At 50.0% G+C, this 18,756-nt stretch overlaps 1 protein-coding gene across 2 annotated transcripts in view; it reads right to left on the bottom strand.

The window, feature by feature from the left end:
* LMF2 (lipase maturation factor 2) overlaps nucleotides 1–18,756 on the bottom strand; it is a 482,758-nt gene that overhangs the window by 239,774 nt on the left and 224,228 nt on the right. For both annotated transcript variants that reach the window (XM_069629496.1, XM_069629497.1), the window contains exons 6-7: nucleotides 9,353–9,491; nucleotides 8,767–8,901 (exon numbers count right to left, since the gene is read on the bottom strand). In XM_069629496.1, coding sequence (XP_069485597.1) covers nucleotides 8,767–8,901; nucleotides 9,353–9,491 — 274 coding nt within the window. The remainder of the gene's footprint in view (nucleotides 1–8,766; nucleotides 8,902–9,352; nucleotides 9,492–18,756) is intronic.

Here is an 18,756-nt window from a genome sequence, read left to right as displayed (position 1 = left end):
ATCAGGGGCCCCGTCGTCACCCTCGACGCTGTCGTCGTCACCTGCGTCGGGATCCATCCCGACGGGCCGGTCTTCATCCACGCCAACGCCGTGGCTTAAGACCTCGATCAGCTCTTCCTCTGAGGCCGAATCTACGACGACGCCCTGCCCCCCCTTTTTCTTCCCCGCCGGGGATTTCACGGGGGTCCTATCGATGGGCACAAAAGAGGACTCCCTCCGAGGTGGCAGGGAGACTGAGCCCCGAGGTCGCCACCACTGGTGTAGCCTCCACAGGCTGAGCCAGGGCCGCCGCGACAGTATCGATAGAGGGCTTGGCCGGATGGATTAAGGCCTTCACAACCTTAGGTGCGCTCACCGCCTTATCCTTGAGGGGGGGGGGGGAACACTGCCTCGCTCCCCCTCCGATGGGGCCTTCGAGCTCGACCGGGGCCTCTCCAGGAGCTTCGCCGGGTGCTCGCCCTTCCTCTTACCCGACCCAGAGCGTTGGCTCGTGGCTGAAGGTGCCGGGGAGGGTGCGCCCTGCCTGGCGCCCGTAGAGCCCGACCGTTCGGCGCTCCCGGTGCCAGCGGACTCGCGGTGCTTGGCCTGGTGTTGGACCCCCGTCGCCGGGGCGTCCTCAAAGGTCTTAGAAGACCGCTCGGATTTCTTCCTCTCGCCTGACGGGCTCTTCCCTTCCAGCCAGTTGGCGAGGCGTTGGTGGCGGTCCTTCATGGTCCGCTCCGACATATTGCCGCAAAACGCACAGTCCTTCTCCACGTGTGTCTTGTCCTCATGTAAGCAGTAGAGACAAAAGGAGTGTTCGTCCTCCTTAAAGACGTTCTGCAGCTGGCATCCAGGGCAGACCCTGAACAGCTTTCCGGGCGTCGAGCTTCCCTTCTCCTGGGCCATGTCCGGGCCTGAGAAGCTTCTGGAGTCCTCCAAAACGTAGCTCGACGAAATCTTCACCCTTGAGGGGCGCAGAAGAATCCGACACGGGTCCCCGTTGATCGGATGGAGAGTCGGTGGAGCTTGAGGCTCTTTTGACCCAAAAAAACGAAGTTTTTGAGAAAAACGTGAAAAAATAGCACTAACGCTCGAGAGCAATAGCACGAGGATCCCAACACATGAACGTGCGGTAAAAATCTGAAGATGGCTGCCAGAGGCGGTGCTTAGGTAGAGGGCAGTCATTGGCTGTGGTCAGTATGACGCAGAGACCAGTGATTGGTTATTACTACGAAAGACAGATCAGAAACGAAACTGATACTGGTTTTTTCTTTACCGAGTATTCCCAGCCTGACGACGGGGAATATTCATGAGCATGTGAATCCATGCCAGACCCCATGCTGGAGAACGTGTACATTCCATGTCACCAACAGCAGACAAGAACATTGTAGAACACAACACATTTTAATGATCAATGTGTCCACAGTGTAAGACAGCACTGTCACTGATGTAACACATGGCATGCTGGTTGTGCCCAAAATAGGCCTCTGTAACATGTCTATGCTGGCTGTTACCAATTTAGGGCAGCATTGTCCTGTACAAAGCATGAATGATGCTGCCTGAGCATGTGCAGTGTGCCCAATAAATATGCCAGCTTATCTGTGATACACATTCATTATTTCTGTGTTAATGGTGACGCCACTGCTGCCACGACCCGGTTAATGTATTTATTTCTGCAATGTTGATCGGGTACCTGTATCCAACCAACATTGCAGAAATAAATATATTAATCGGTTGAGCCTCCCCACAGGGATCTGGGCTGAACAGAATTGCTGAAGCCTGCCTTTCGTGGCGCACTGGGCATGTAGTGCTGGTGAAAGGGCGAAAAGGTCTGAAGGTAAAACCTGGCAGAGTCAACTGTGGATCCTCCACATTTCCCAACTCTAAAAGATGTGGCCAGCACCCGGTAATGCAAGACTCCACACGGCTGGCCTACGGCCACATGCCCCGTAAGAGGTACGGCCAGCCTCCGCTTACCAGACAACATTTAGGGCCAGGTCCCCATGCCCAGCCTCCACGTGGCCAGGAAAGGGCATGGGTACGTTTGCAGCAAACGATGTTCACAGTGTTCCCTCTTGGGATCTTTACCTGTGGTCAGGCTTCCAGTCGGCCAAAACACAACGGGCCATCTCCTTCCTCTGCCCATGTAACGTGGAGTGGCAAACGTGGCATAGTGTGTGGTTCATTTTCACACTGGGGAGGACACAGTTATGTCGAGTGGGGAGGAGTTTGCCAAAAAGCTTAAGTAGCTAATTGGGCTTTCCAAATAGTCTCTTGTGCACATGTGTTGTGCTAAAAGACACATGCTCTACCGTATTGGTTGTTGCATGTGTTAGCTGTCATCCAGATGAAAAATGAACATTAGTTTTAATAGGTTTTCTCTGGATGAACAGGTGCAGGTTGAAATTGTAAAAACAATGAAGAAATTTTTCTTCAACGATGTTCTCTCTGAAGATAGTTACAGGAAAGACCCCTGAATGTTTAGGCAGGGGGTCCTTAATCCGAACGAGCATAACCTGTGTGTTTCATGTTGTGCACTAGGTATAGTCGTTCTCTAGCCGACCGGTTTCTGTGGAACAAATTAGTGGGCCACATTCATCAGGGCTTCGCAGGGCATCTGGGTATGTGCCTGCTGGGAATCACTTCTGTATCTCTTCAAAAACACTCCCTGTAGAGGTGACAAGGAGGGAGGGGAGAGAGATTGGGCACAGGTAAATATCTAGTGCTATGTCCAAAGATTGTCTCGAAACACTGCATTAGTATATAATGAGGGGAAAAGGCTTACCCGCTACCGTGTGGTCTGGTAACTTAGCACGGTGGGTGAGACGGCCCGGAACCTGTGGGCCAAAGGACAATGAATACTGTCAATAATGATGCCTAAGTGCATCGTTTCGGAAAAGCAACAGGTAGCAAGATAATTGCTATCTATTTTAACCAAATTGAGTGTATATCCTGTCTACAGCGACACGCGCTGCGTGGTCACTGATGGTTTGGCAAACATCCTGAGTCTACACATTGAGTCGCGTGTCTGAGTCAAGGACACCACGCTCAAGGGGGGGGGGGGGGGGGTGGGGGATGGCAGTCCGAGGCAAACCGCGAGGGGTGGTCGCTTACCTTGGAGCGTTCGTCTCTGTTCGCGTAACAAACCGCGCGCGAGAGATGTGTTTCTCAGCGGGCGGCGTTCGCAGACTGTTTTTATTTCCATTGTGTGCTGCGCGCGCGCGCGCGCCTGGCTCTAGCATGGCCGCCCCATCGAAAGGAGGCAGCGGCCATCGCAGAGTCAGGCAACGCGCGTCGCGGATCGCATGGACATCGGCCAGCCACATTGTGCCTGGAGGGCACTGGTCACCGAAAAGGTATGATTCATTACTGTATGTTCAAAGGCAATAGTTCACATGACCACATAGCTCTCACACAGTGCGAGCGAATGCAAAGGAATGCAATGTAGAGAGAAGCAGAGAAGCACAAATCACAACACTGTATCACAACATAAAATTAGAGGAATAACCACTGGTCCACTTGCAATCTGGCTCATAAGGTTGCCAATGATTGCCAGTGCGTTGCTTCATTTAGCCCAAATTTGTCTGTCTTTAGACGGAAAATCCAAAGTTGTTCCCGTCTGAACAGCAAGTTCTGTATATTCCCCCCTCTGGTGGGGATGGCCATTTTTTCGATTATTGTCCAAGTGAAGTCTGCCGGGGTGTGTTTTTGGGCTAGAAAATGTTCCACCATAGGTGCCGTAATCTTCTTCGTGCGGATGCATGATCTATGTTCTGCAAGGCGTGTTTTAATAGGACGTGTTGTCATGCCTACGTAGCGTTTGTTGCAGGGGCATGTAATGATGTAAATCACGTTACTGCTGTTGCAGTTCGTAAATGATTTTTGAATCCACGGGAAATGCCACCCTATGTCAATGGAGGTGGTTCTCTTGGTGCTGGAGCAAGCATTACATGCGCCACAAGGAGTGTGGCCAGTTGCTGGGTTCTGTCCCCACAGTGTGTTTGGTTTGGGTTCTATTTCTTTGTATGAATGTACGAGGGAGTCACGTAAGTTCTTCCTTTTTAATGCAAACCTTGGGGTTTCTATACTGTGCTGGCCGACGTTGAGGATTGGCCAAAGTTTCACGATTTCTTTCTTGATCTTGTTGATGAGTGGAGAGAAGCTCATTACTGCTGTTATAATGTTGTTGGCTTCATTCGGCTTGGCATGATGTTCCATAGTGACTTTGCGTGGGATGTTACTGGCTCGTTTGCGTGCCTTTTTAATTATACGTTTAGGATACCCCCTATTGTGGAGTTTAGTTGCGAGGTCTGCTGATTGTCGATTGTAATCTAGTAATGTTGAACAGTTTCTCCGGTATCTAAGGAATTGTCCAAACGGTAAGTTCCTTCTCAAACTGGTAGGGTGGAAGCTCCCGTAGGTGAGTAGTGAGTTTCTATCCGTGGGTTTGTTAAACACTGTGCTGTGGATGGTTGCATTTCGTATCTCGAGAGTGAGATCTAGGAAATGTAAAGACTCTGTACTATGGGTCTCTGAGAAATTGAGAAAGGGGTTCTGACTGTTGAGCCATGTCATGAACGATACAAGCTCAGGTTCAGTGCCTTTGAAGATGAGTAACACATCGTCGATGTATCTAGACCATAATTCCAATTTGGGTAGCCATGGGTTAGCTGGATTATAGATTCTTTCTTCTTCAAAGTTGGCTACGTATAAGTTCGCAAGACTCGGGGACATGTGGCTCCCATTGCCGTCCCAGAAACTTGTTCGTAGAACGAGTTCTCATAGATGAAGAAATTTTTGGTCAAGGCGATCTCCGCCAATTGCATCACTAAGGTAACTGGAGTTTTCATGGGAGGATCTCTTTCTCGTAGTATTTGCTCAATGACTCCGAGTGTGGCCATTTGGGGGATCTTAGTGTAGAGGGATTCGATGTCCAGTGTCACCAGGATGTTGTGTGCAGGATTGAAAGGGCGGTCCTTGATGAGTCCTAGAACGGCTGTAGTATCCTTGAGATATGAACGCATTTTCACAACTTCTGGTTTCAAAAAATAGTCCACAAACTGTGACAGTGGTTCCAGTATAGAGCCTATCCCGATACAATAGGTCTGCCGGGTGGTGGATTCCTCCCTTTGTGGATTTTTGGTAGTGCATAGAAAGCCGGTTTTTTAGGGTATTTAGGGTTAAGGAATTCATACTCTTTGTTACTGATAAGTTCCTCAGCAACGGCTTCCTCTAGAATGGGTACTATCTGCCGTCTGATAGCTTCAGTGGGGTCCGATCCAAGTTGTCTGTAGCTCGCATGATCTTGTAGGAGTTCCATCACCATTTGGTGGTATGCCATAGTGTCCATCATTACCGTGGCACCCCCTTTGTCGGCTGGTTTTATGGTAATAGCGTCATTGTTGGATAGGGATAAAAGTGCCTGTTTATTCTTCTTGGAAAAATTTTTGAATCCCGGCATGCTTTCTGACTCCAATTCCTCCAGTTTCTTCAGGAGTGCTTTCTCAAACGTGATGGACTCGGGTGTAATGGCATTAGGCAGTGTGTGGTTCACAATGGCTCCTCGCAGCCGACATGTGGGAGTCAGGCATAAGACACGGGGCCGACAAACATTGCCAAAATAAATAAAACAGGCCGTGGCCGAGGCCTGTAACTGCCTCTGGTGTCCCTTTGCGGGGGTCACCAGAGGCAGTAATAGTCCTCCCCAAGTCCCGCTCCTCTGCCACGACCCGGTTAATGTATTTATTTCTGCAATGTTGGTCGGGTACCTGTATCCGACCAACATTGCAGAAATAAATCAATCAGGTCATCGGACCCGACAAACATTGCCCAAATAAATAAACCAAGCCGTGGCTGAGGCCAGTAACTACCTCTGGTGCCCCCTTCCAGGCATACCTGCCTACATATGAAAATCAAAAACCCTCAGATGTATGCCCCCCACACAGTCACACAAACACCGCCCATTTGCACATGGCTCCGCCCAGATATCAAAAAAGTAAACTCTTTTGCAATGTGATGTGACATCAGAAATTTGCAGTTCAAATTGAAATATGCATTAATTAAATTGGCTTTTCACAACCACCCAAATTGCATAGGACAAAAGGCATTCACCTTCCATAAAATCAACACGTTAAAATGTGCACATGAAAACTCTAAGAACCAATACAAAGGGTTTCCCTAAATTTTGCAGTACCGAAATTGGACATTTCACCTTAGTCATTTTTCATCAGGTTATTTAGTGCAGTGGTGAGCTGTCCAGCCTGCACACCTGATTGTGGTTCAATGAGTCCACCTTAAGAATGTGGGTGGACTCAGTCCACCCACATACCCTCGACTTGAGTCCTGGTAATCTGGGCAAAGTCATTGCTGCAGAGATAAAGACACACTCGGCCAGTAATGTAAATGCCTGTGGTGCCCCCTTGTGGGAGTCATTAGAGGGAGTTACAGTCCTCCCCACGTCCCGCTCCTCTGCCAAAGACTGGTTTATTTCTTTATTTGGGCAATGTTTGTCAGGTCCGTGGACCCTATTTATTTCTGCAATGTTTGGTTCCTGACAAACATTGCAGAAATAAACTGGGTCGTGGCTGAGGCCTGTAAAATGCATCTGGTGCCTCCTTGCAGGGGTCACCAGAGGCAGTAACAGTCCTCCCAATGTCCCGCTCTTTTGCCACAACCCTGTTTATTTCTGCAATGTTGGTCGGGTACCATACCCGACCAACATTGCTGAAATAAATTAATCAGGTATACGGACTCTTGAGCCCCGTGGGTCACATCAAATGACTTGGAGGGCCGCATTGTGGCCCGCGGGCCGTAATTGGACAACCTTGCACCAAGCAGAGTCATTCAGTATAGTAGGCTAGGCCAAAGTCAATGGGCAAAAGTCTTATATAGGATGAAGCACCTCTGGTAAGTAGAACAGTCTTTGCACAATGTTTTTGAAGTCTTTGAAGAAAAGAAGAATCAAATCTAGGGCCACACACTGTTTAGACTTGTGCGTGGTAGAAGATGCAAGCAACTCTACAATGAGAGGCAAGTTCTCTCAGACTTTTACAGCAGCTTTGCATTTAAGAAAAAGTGCAGCAGATGACTTCTGTTCCTGAGCAGCTCTGCAGATCTCACTGTTCCTGGGCCTCAGTCAGCAGGACAAGAGTGAGGACTTCTGGGGACTCCTGCATGGCAATGGGCTGGTCACCACTCGCAACCAGCAATCTTTCCAACAAATGGCACTTCTGTGTTTCAGCTCCTTGCGACTACCGCAAATAGCAACACCGTGGTTCCTAGCTGTCAAGATGGGCTTTCCTTGCTTTCGGGGTCCCGCACTGTTGAGGGGGCTCAGACAGTCCTGCTTTCTGGGAGCGCAGAGGATCTTCCTGGAGCTCTTGGCCAACTTAAAAGCAACGCACACAATCGAAATCACTGCCACCAGCCATTCAGTGAAGAAATGGTAACATAAAAATGTTACATGAGAAGCTAGACAAAAGGGGACACTAAGTAACCCCTCCAGCATACCATTGTAAAATAGTGTGTGCTGGGTCTAGAAAGTTACAAATGTAAGAAAAGTCAATTTCACTTAACTACTCTGGGAAACAGTTTATCCCAGAGAAGTTATTTCCTTTGGGAAATCCGAGAGACTTCCATGTGCCACTGCACTGACAATGTAAAAGTTGATGCCTATGAAGTTTGTCAGACTCCACAACCAAAAGAAACATTGTTAGAAAAAAAAAAAAAATCACAAAATACATGATTGGGAAAAAGGGTCTCTCTCTCTCCAGGTAAAATAATTAAGTCCTCAAAATCCAGCAAAGTTGCTGGGGGTCTCTAAGGCAGAGGGAATTCACACATCTGAGAATTCTCATGAACAGAGGTTGACAAGGCAATTGAAGACTAGAATTAAGCTGGCCCAAGTATACATCCCAGACAGTGGAGAGTGGGCCTTGGGAGTAAAGACTTGTATTGGGGATACTTCGCTACAAACACTGCAGAATCTACAGTTGTGGCTATTGCTGCTGGATGAGGTGCAGCTCTACATCGAGGGACACCAAGAAACCAACACAGATCTCATCTTGTTGCCGACACATTGTGCTAAATAGCCATGGGTACTTGGATTTTGTCATGTAAAATGAAGGCCTATAAATCCCATCTGCCAAGTGCATTCATTAGTGTAACTCATCCAGCCTCAGTGACTGGCCTTCAACCTTGCATCACTACTAAAGACATTCACAGACAACTTTCTGAACAGCCCATGTGCCTCAAATATCAGACAGGCCACTTTCATCGAACAGCAGCCTGTCTGGTAACAGGGCAGGAGTTTACTGAGTATAGAGGAAGTGAGCCGACTGGTGATGGCACCGACCGAGGTAAAGAGGGGATCTGGGGAGCGGGGGAGGTTGTGAAAATCAGGGGAGAGTGGCCCTCCAGTGAACATGACTGGCCAGGGGGGGGGGGGGGGGCACACAAAACAGGGGTTTGCCAGGGTGTCCCCCACATTGGGAAAAGCCAGACTGGGGTACTCAAAAGTAATGTTTCCCTGCTGTGCCGAAACCAGGCTTGTAGAACCGTGCTTTGGTGAAAGCAGCCTGCGGGGAAACCGATCAAAATGTACGTAATTTCCAAATCACCTGTATGACCCTCAAAGCAAGCAAGACATCCAGAAGTCATGCGCGGAACTCCTATTTGATCCACAAGCTAGGCTTGGAGACTAAAGGTAAAACAAAATCCGATAATGGAGAAAACCTTTCTGGGCAGCGGGATTAGAATGCAGATAGAAGGACACAGACTATATACCTGGCTTGGATTCAATGATGTGGCTTTCCCAGTTGATCTTCAGTCCAAAGTAAACTGCACTCCAGTAGAGCAGTAAACCATAGACAGCGAGCTCCAGCAAGACACAGAGGATGGACAGCAAGGTGGATGTCCAAGCTGCAGAGAGACACATGCAGGATTGATTATTATTCTGGCTTCAGAATAAAACAGAAAGCCATACTTATTTTGTCACAGATCAGAAAAAGGAGGTTAAACAAAAAATGATTGCAATACTGTTGAACATTTAAGAAAACTGTCAGCATGCAGATGTTAATCTTTCACTGCCATGCAGTTATATTTGCAAGACATTGTGTATTCACACAGATGACTGGCCTCATACCACAGCCACTACTGGGCTATTTGGACTCCGAAGTGTTTGATAAGGCCACAATTACTAGCGTCAACTAAAGCAACCACCCCACCACATTAGTATACTGTATAAAACCCCCACCCCCAATGTTTATGGAAAATGTCAACAAATATGCAGTTTCCAAAAAAGTGAAAGTAAATGAATGCAAAGTGTACAAAGAGGTTTCCTCTAAAACATCAGATTTTTACAAGGACTTACAAGGAGCAGGTTTCTTCTTGCTGCGGCCCAGCCAGCTTCCCACATGTTCATCATCCAGTAATGAGAAGGACAGCACAATGGTTAGCAGATTAAAGAAATTGTAGTTTCCGGTTATGATAATTAAGACCTGGAGCGAAACCTGAGATAAAAAACAAACAAAATCAGAAAGAAATCACCTACACATTACATATGAAACCACCATACATTAATAGGATATTGGGCACCAGGTAGTGAAAGGAGGGATGAGGTGAAGATTTCAAAGAGAACGGTCCAATTACCTTCTAGAAGCTCCCAGTGCAGAGAAGACAAACATTACTTGAATTATCAATAAATGTCCTAGGGCATGTGTAGTGGCTTCTTAACAGGCCCAGGCAGGCCAGAATTAGGGCAAGGGAGACCGAGTTTAAGACAACCCTCATTCCCCAACAGTGCACAATGGAACTTACAACTAGGGCTCCTTGGTAAAGTCAGTCAGCCACTGCTGCCAAGACCAGGGGAAATTAAGTTTCAGCTTTAACACGCAAGTAGCTTGATGGGTCCTACATACCACAGGCTGAAAGCAAGCCTAAAAACATTCCAACAGCAAGAGGGGACCATGAGGGCAGTTTCTCTTAGCCCAATGTTCCAATGGGCTCAGCGAAATTACAAGATACCGTGCAAGATTTCTCTGGCATAATTAGGGATAGAAAAGGGTGAGCGTGAAATCAAGTTCTAAACTGAGAAAAGAACCAAATGTTAATTTTCCTTTGACAGTTTATCCATCCCTTTTCCCCCAGATAGATTGACATCCATGGCATTTTCTAGAATGTAACTGATGTGCTCCATGAGGGTCGAAGTCTAGGGGCAAGTATTGAAAAGATGCCTGGTTGACTGAGAAACCGATTGGTTGTGTGTATTACACAGATCAGTATATGATATATGGCATTTGCAACGCGCCTGTACACAAGCAGGCAAGGGAGGGGGAAACAAAGGGATGACAGACGACGATCTTACTAGGCCAGGTGTCATTTAGATCGCACAAGTGCATGGGAAGGGGGAAAGGGATAAGGGCAGGAGGCTTAGTAGAATATCTTTACCCATTTAAGATACTAGGTGTTCAGTAAGATGTTCATATTTATGATGAATCTTTATGACCTGTGGCAACCCCAGAAAATTCTGCTTGGACTTGGTAACTATTTGTCCTTGTCCCTAGGTGAAGGGGAAATCTTTTCCTCCCCTCACCTAGTCTTTTACTCTTTATGGTGACCTGTATGTCTCTCCATAGTGTATGTTTAAGTTTATAGTTTCCTACAACCTTTGGGCTATGGGATCCGGTGTCATCCCGTGGGATAACTACTGTTCCAAGTAGTAAAGAGGGATTTTCATCCCCTTTACATTTTGTATAAGTGAGTCAGCACACCCCACCTTATGTGGGGTGCTGTGGGGGATACAATGTACCTGGTAAATTTGTTTTACAATTGCGAGTTTACTTGAATGGCTAGTGGCAGTGTAACTACCTTTAGCCACTAACAGGCTGTTAATTCGGCCTCAGTAAAGCACAAATGGGCGACCATTTTGTTAAAATGGTGGGCTCCATATTTCACCATTTATTGTGTACTTGCCGTTTGAGTTTTCCCATGCCATTGTAGGCAGGAACAACCTCAGTGGAGGTTTGGTCTTCGTCAGGAATTCTTTGGATTCCCTGCCCAGGCTCCAGAGTGTCTGAGGAGGCAGGAAGCGAGTGAGGAGACCAAAACTCCACAACCCTATGTCTTCCACCTTGGGGGGCTGGCTGGCCTGTTTGGACAGCCAGACTGCCCCTTTCTTTCAAATTTTGGGGAAGATTTCAGAAGTTGTGCTGTAGTTCCCGTTAAATATTCTGAACCTGGAAGCTGACAAGTCGAAAACCGAAGAGGACTATCAAGAACAAACAGCTGTAGCCATTTCCAGCTTCTGGAGAACCTGCTGTGTAACCGAAGTCTGCTGTGACCCTTCCTTCCAATCGACCTCTGTGTCCCGAACGCGAAGACTGCTACCCAGAGGGCTGGCGAGATGGACTAATGTTAAAATAACCTACATTTTGATTCCAAGATGGCGGCTGGCTGTGGAGGACATACGTGAGGGTCTCTCCCCGCCGGGCTGCATAATTGAAGCAAACAAATAAGCAGTTTGGGTGAGTTCCAGCCCAAATTATATGCGTGAAGACCTCAGGAAGAGGACGCAGATCCAGGGCATCTGAGACAAGTTGCCCGCCATGCAGGAGTAAGCCAGCCCGGCCCCGAGTGAGGACGCTGGCATAGTACTGCAAGAGACTCCGGCAACCAGAGGTGGGAAAGCTGAAAGGGCACCGGAGAGTGCAGTCGCCGGTAAAGACCAACGAGTGCCGCAGCAGAGTATAGCAGCTCCCCATTTGAAAGGTGGTGCACTCCAGGACCCCCACTTACACTCCGGGAGGCACCGAAAGTTGCAGCCAGAAAGAAACTCGCAAAGCAGCCTCTACACCTACTAAGTGGCGTGCAGATCGCTTCGGCCACAGACGGGGCAAGGAAAACAGCAATTGCCAACCAGTGCATCCCGAGTGGGCACATCTAGGACTGTGGTCTCCCTGTCCCCCCCGCCCCACATCCAATGCTCTTCGCGGAGCGCACAGACCATTCTTGCCCGGACGTGGTGGGAGTATTAACGGCCGTCCGGCAGCGCCCCTGAGGGATCACAACCAGGGTGAGCGGATCACCGATACCAAAGCACAGGGACGCAGGCAGCAAGAGCACGAAGAGGAGCTCGTTTTACGGTCCCCCGTACAAATGGGATCCAAAGCTGCCCCAGTCAGGCACCAAGAGGGCTACCGGCGCACCCACCCACCTCATGGGCCAGGGCCAAGACACGGGGCGCAAAGCGGCAGACTATCAGCCCCTACTAGGAAAGGCTGCCAAAAAAAAAAAGAATCATCAGGAAGATCGCAGAGACAAACCTATCCGAGTTAATACCCCCCCCCCCCACCCAGTGTCTTCTAGTAGCTCACACGGCCAAGATCCAAACGGGACCGCTAACCTGCTACGGATGGACCGGGAGATCAGCCAAGGGGTTGCACAGCGAGTACAAAATAGCCTATTACACGGCGCAACTCAGAAGGGGGGTGGGGGGGGGGCGGCGGGGGACGACTTTTCCGCACAATCCATCCCGCCACAGAATCCCACGATATACCCTCCTAGGCTACCCCGTGCTGTGAAAATGGAGGTAGAAGAGAGCGCAGGGGTAGCCAACAGAGGGCAACACTCTGTAGAGTTGCAAACCTGCTACAAGGTATATATCCACCAGGAAACCCTTTGAATCAGGCGGCAATATAAAAAGGACCTAGGTGTCCTGGGTCAGGTTACTTTGGAAGTGGTGGTCTGCACGTGCCCACCTAAAAGAGCTCACCATATTAGTGCCCCCCGAAGACAGAGTGGAAGGAACAAGTTACTTACCTGTAACTGTTCTCCAGCATGGGTCTGCCATGGATTCACATGCTCATGAATATTCCCCGTCAGGTCGGGAATCCTCGGTATAGAAAAAAATCAGTATCAGTTTTGTTTCTGATCTGTCTTTCTTAGTAGTACCCAATCACTGGTCTCTGGGTCATACTGCCCCCAGCTAATGACTGCCCTCTCCCTAAGCCCCGTCTCTGGCAGCCATCCTCAGATTTTTACCCCACGTTCAAGTGTTGGGAGTCCTCGTGCTGTAGCTCTCGAGCTTTTGCTGCGTTTTAGCGCTTTAAGGAGATTTTTCTCATTTTTCGTTTAATTAGAGCCTCAAGCTCCACCGTTTCTACATCCGATCAACGGGGATCCATTTTCAGAGTTTTCTACGCCCCTTAAGGGTGAAGATTTCGTCGAGTTACGCTTTGAGGATTCCAGAAGTTCCGAGGCCTACCCCGGACATGACCCAGGAGAAAGGAAGCTCGACGCCCGGGAAGCTGTTCAGGACCTGCCCTGGATGCCAGCTTCAGAATGTTTTCAAGGAGGACGAGCATTCGTTATGCCTCTACTGTCTCCATGAGGACAAGACCCACACGGAGGAGGACTGTGCGTTTTGTGGGAATATGTCGGAGCGGACCATGAAGGATCGCCACCTCTGTCTCGCCAACTGGCTGGAAGGGAAGAGCCCGTCATGCGAGAAGAAAAAGAAGTCCGAGCAGTCTTCTAAGTCCTGTGAGGGTGCCCCGGTGACGGAGGCCCAACAAAAGGCCAAGCACCGCGAGTCCGCGGGCACCGGGAGCGCCGAACGGTCGGGCTCCTTGGCTGCCAGGCAGGGCGCATCCTCCCCGGCGCCATCAACCGCGAGCCAACACTGTCTCAGGTAAGAGGAAGTCCAAGAACCCGGTGAAGCTTCTGGAGAGGCCCCGGTCGATCTCGAAGATTCCAGCAGAGGGGGAGCAAGGCTCAGACCCTCCCCCCAAGGTGAAGGCCCCAGGCGTACAGAAGGTGATGATGGCCTTAATTCACCCTGCTAAGAACTCGATTGAGGATCTCGCAGCAGCCCTGGCTCAGCCTGTGGAGGCTACGCCAGTGGAGGCGACCTCAGGACCCAGAGTCTCCCTGCCACCGCGGAGGGAGTCATCTTTCAGGCCCATTGAGAAGACCCCCACAAAGTCCTCGTTGGAAAAGGTGGGGGAGGGGCAGGTGGCCATCGTGGATACGGACACAACCTCTGAAGAAGAGCTCATTGAAGTTGTGGAAGAGGCCCAGCCCATCGGGAGGGATCCTGGCGAAGGCGACGACGAGAGCGCCAGTGTCGCCGACGAGGCTCCTCAAGAGCCCTCGTGCCCGTCGTTTCCAGCGCCGCAGGACACTTCGGAGGCCATTTTGTCAGCGATTGAATCCTTATGCTCGGAGAGAAGGACAAGGTGGCCCCTCCCCCGACAGAGGTACCTGAGCCAGACCCGACGGGGGAACCGGAGCCAGTACCTTCGGAAAGTCCACCGCATAAGAGGACGCATCCTACGCCACCTCTCCCTCCTCGGCGGCCTGCTCTGCCTTCCCCCCAGTCTACTACCCACAGGGATGATACAGGCACGGACACGGCTACAACAGGTATAGATGACGACGGGACGTGTCCCCCGTTGCCCCCTGCTCGGGCGTCCCCGCCCGACGAGATTGGATCCTTTCATGCCATGATTTCCAGGGCATCCGAGCTCTTTCAGCTCTGCCCAGAGGAGAAGGAAGGGTTCCTTTACCAACGGCGCGAAGCTAAAAGGAAGACGGTCCTCGCCATACCACTTCTTGATGACATCTGGGATGAGGGGCTCGCCCTCCTCAAGAACCCTGCCACGGGGCCGGCAAAGAGGGACCGGTACAAGAAGTACCGGGTCCCCGACGCTGCCCCTTGTGCCTTCGGGCGCTCGGTCATCTCGGCGGAGGCAAAGATGGGTGGGGGGGGGGTGGGGGGATCGGCCTCGACATGAACTTCCCCGCCGGACGGCGAGGGCAGGAATCTGGACACGAGGGGATGACGGGTCATCTCATCCGCAGCGACGACTATCAAGGCGGCCAACGCCCTGGCTATCGTAGCCCCCTACGACAGGGAGTTGCTTCAAAATCGCCCCTCTGTTGGACTTCCTTCCGGTCACCAAAAGGGCTGAGGCCCTTGAAATCCTACAGGAAGGTGACATTGCTTCGGACCACGCCATCACGGTGGCAACGGACATCGCCAACACAGTTTTCCGTCAGTTGGGCAACGGCGTTTGCCTGAGACGAGGGTGGCTCAAGGTGACGGATTTCCGCCAGGACGTACAAACCAAGGTTTTGGACATGCCCTTTGACGGGAACAACCTGTTTGGGAAGGCTGTTGGAGTCCCTTCAGGCCAACAAGACAGACACGGAGACTACCCGGGCACTGGGAGTGCTCCAACAACGACGGCCGTCCTTTCGGAGCTCCGGAGGCAGACAAGGTGCCTCCAAGGGATCCGGCAGTGACTCCTCCACGTACCGCCAAGCAGCAAGATATTCGTCCCAGGAAGCCTACAGGGAACGCGGCAAGTCTGGTGGTGCCCATCGTCGTCGACAGGGAGGTCAAGGAGGCAAGGCGGCCTCCAAACAAGATTGAACAGAGCGCGGGGTCGGGCCCCCACCGAAGCACCCCGGTGGGAGGTCGGCTGGCGAGGTTCGTCAGCGTGTGGGAGTCTATCTCCACCGACTGTTGGGTGCTGGACACCCTGGCCCAAGGGCATGCCCTCGAGTTTCAGAAGAAGTGGCCTCGCGTTCCACCAGTGGCCAGGAAGGAAAATCACATCCCTCAACTGTTGGAAGTAAGGGCGATGCTCAAGGAGGGTGCCATCAAGCTCGTCCCAAAGAGGCTTCGGGGCTCCGGAGTTTACTCGAGGTACTTCCTCGTAAAAAAAAGGACAGGAGGATTGCACCCCATCCTGGACCTGTGACGACTGAACAAGTACATCAAGGCACAGAAGGTCCGGATGGTCACCCTCCAGCACGTGCTGGGACAGCTGGAGGAGGGCGATTTCCTGTCGTCGTTGGACTTGGAGGATGCGTACTTCCACATCCCCAGTCTAAAAAGACACCGAAAGTTACTCAGGTTCGTGGTCCAAGGGCAGCACTACCAGTTCAAGGCCCCCCCGTTCGGATTGAAGTCGGCACCCAGGCTGTTCACCAAGTGCCTCGCACCTGTGGCGGCACGGCTGTGCCTACAGGGGATCCACGTCTACCCCTACCTGGAAGGCAGATCAGAAACGAAACTGATACTGATTTTTTCTATATCGAGGATTCCCAGCCTGACTGGGAATATTCATGAGCCTGTGAATCCATGCCAGACCCCATGCTGGAGAAGGGACACAGAATCTCCAAAAGATCAGTAAGTACCAGGGAAAAATTCTCCCGAATCAGATGTGGCCCATGGCCAACTAATACACGCATTGATGGCCAAATATTGGACCAAAACCCGGAACTTAAAAGCTCGGGAGCGCACAAGACCCACCCAATACAAAAGCACAGGAGTCATTATCAGACATTCACAACCCTACACCAAACACCATGGAGGGCACGATGAGCAAAACAGGCATGCAGAACTGCTTCAAAGAATTACAATCCCAGCTACTAGCATCCGTACAGGAGCAATTCAAAATGGTGCGGGAAGACATGAAAATACTAGAGGAAGTCAAGCAGGACTTAACGAAATTGGAGGAAAGTACAGATACACTTGAAAGAAAAGTCCAGCAGGTAGAGGAAGATTCTCAAAGTCAGATGAGATACTAGAACAGCTTTCTCGAGTGTCTGCCAACCTGGAACTCCAATGTGAAGATTTGGAGAACAGTTCAAGAAGATCTAACATAAGGATAAAGAACCTGCCTGAATCCATTGAGAACGGAGACCTACAGGGAACCGTGTTGCAACTCTTTACAGAAATCCTAGGGGAGGCCAGACCCACAGGTGGTGGAAAAAAAAAATGAAAAAAATAGGCGGGGCTCAAGCGGTCAACAGAAACAGGGTCCAGACCAAGGGACGTCCTAGCAGCCATATCGTCATACTCCCAAAAAGAACAGATTCTGCGCAAGGCTAGGTATGCAACTCCTATGAAAATAAACGGCCAAGAAGTTCACCTATATCAAGACTTAGCACAGTCAACCCTCCTGAAGAGACGGAATACGAGTCCAGTGGTCCAGCATCTAGTAGTAAACCAAGTAAAATATAAATGGACATTCCCGTTTGGCCTCCTCTTCACATGGGAGGGGAACTAACACAGGGTAACAACTTGTGAGGAAGGCAAACGAATTCTGGGGCTACAGAGTTCAAAAAGGAAACTCCCAAGCCCCCTCTCCCCCGCAAAGCAGAGTAAGAGGCCCAAACAGACCAGCAGGATGGACGACAGTAACGAAAAGAGGCAAAGGAGCAATGAATAATTAGAGCACATAAAGCGGAAACCGCAGACACCAAGATCTATCACGCATCAGTCAGATCGAGTGAGGAATCCATAGTGGGGTGTAGGATCCCCCACAACGGGACTTTGAGGCGGATAGGGGACCAGAAGCGCAAGACAATACGTCTTAGTGCAATTAGGACCCCAGCCCCCCCCCACCCCCTCAAGGGGAAAAGGGGAAGGGTTAAGGGAGGTGGGAGGGTAGGGATGACAGCAGTGAATCGAGACAGTGGAACAGGGAGGGACAGAAGGGCACAACAAGGAGGAACGATTGAGCCAATCAACCATGGATAAGAAACAAAGGCCAGATAAAGATCCTATCTCAATGTCAGGGGGGATAAACACACCAACTAAGAGCAAAACTGGATAGACCAGCCTGGAGAATGAGAGCAGACATCATGTATCAAGAAACGCACATTTAAAAAAAAAAAAGAGCGAGAGATCCAAGACTAGAATAAGAGGGGCCTTGCATATATACCAGTTCAATGTGGAGGGAAAAAGAGCTGGAGTCCTCATTGCTATACAAGACAGGCTGCAGGCACAGAACTTTCGAGCAGACGAGGGAAGATACCTCTTCGTAAATGTGAGACTGGAAGAAAAACCTTTAACGCTGGCATCAATATAAACCGCCAACACGGGACAGGAGGGATTTATTGAAGGCATCCTAGAGGCACTCAAAGAACACGCAACTGGGGACAATCCTAGGAGGGGCCTTAAATGTAGCATGGGACCCCAAACGAGAGAAACGCCAAAACGCCAAAACGCGCTCGGAAGCAAATACAGCCTCGAAGACAATGAAGAAGGCGTTCGAAAAACTGTCCCTTCACGACCTATGGCGATAGCAATCACTAGAGATGGACATTCAACCTAAAAGAGATAATACAGGCAATCAAGAAGCTCCGAAAGAATAAAGCCCCAGGTCCAGATGGCTACACCAAGGTCTTCTATAGGACTTTCCAAGATTTGCTAGTCCCTAGATTGACAAAGCTATTCAACAACTTCAAGGTACAAGGCAATTTAACACCCACAATGAACGAAGCAAAGTTAGTGATATTTCCCAAACCAGGAAAGGATCCAATCTTACCAGGGTCATACCGACCAATTGCTTTAATTAACCTGGACGCCAAGCTCTATACTAAGATACTGGCGGATAGACTCTCCAAACATTTGACAACATTGGTGGAGGAGACAGGCAGCGGACAATACCAGAAGAGTATGTCATCTTATATAAAAGGCAGAACGCACAAACACACAGGCAATACTAGTTGCTTTGAACGCTGAAAAAGCGTTCGACCGTCGAATGGACGCAACTCTTGGCCACGATGGAACGCATGGGCCTCGGGCAAACATACATATGAATGGTTAAGGCCAACTATAAGACTTCTTTGAAGAGGATATCAATTAATGGCCTCCTATCGCCCAGAGTGGAATTAACTAGAGGTACAAAACAAGGATGTCCGCTGTTGCCCCTCCTTTATGCACTGTACCTGGAACCCCTGCTAACGATAATATGAATG

This window comes from Ambystoma mexicanum, chromosome 12 (assembly GCF_040938575.1).
Source record: "Ambystoma mexicanum isolate Mex_15411 chromosome 12, UKY_AmexF1_1, whole genome shotgun sequence".
NCBI classification, from domain to species: domain Eukaryota; kingdom Metazoa; phylum Chordata; class Amphibia; order Caudata; family Ambystomatidae; genus Ambystoma; species Ambystoma mexicanum.
Note: the sequence above shows the minus strand (reverse complement) of the source record. Positions and strands in the feature narration are given on the sequence as shown.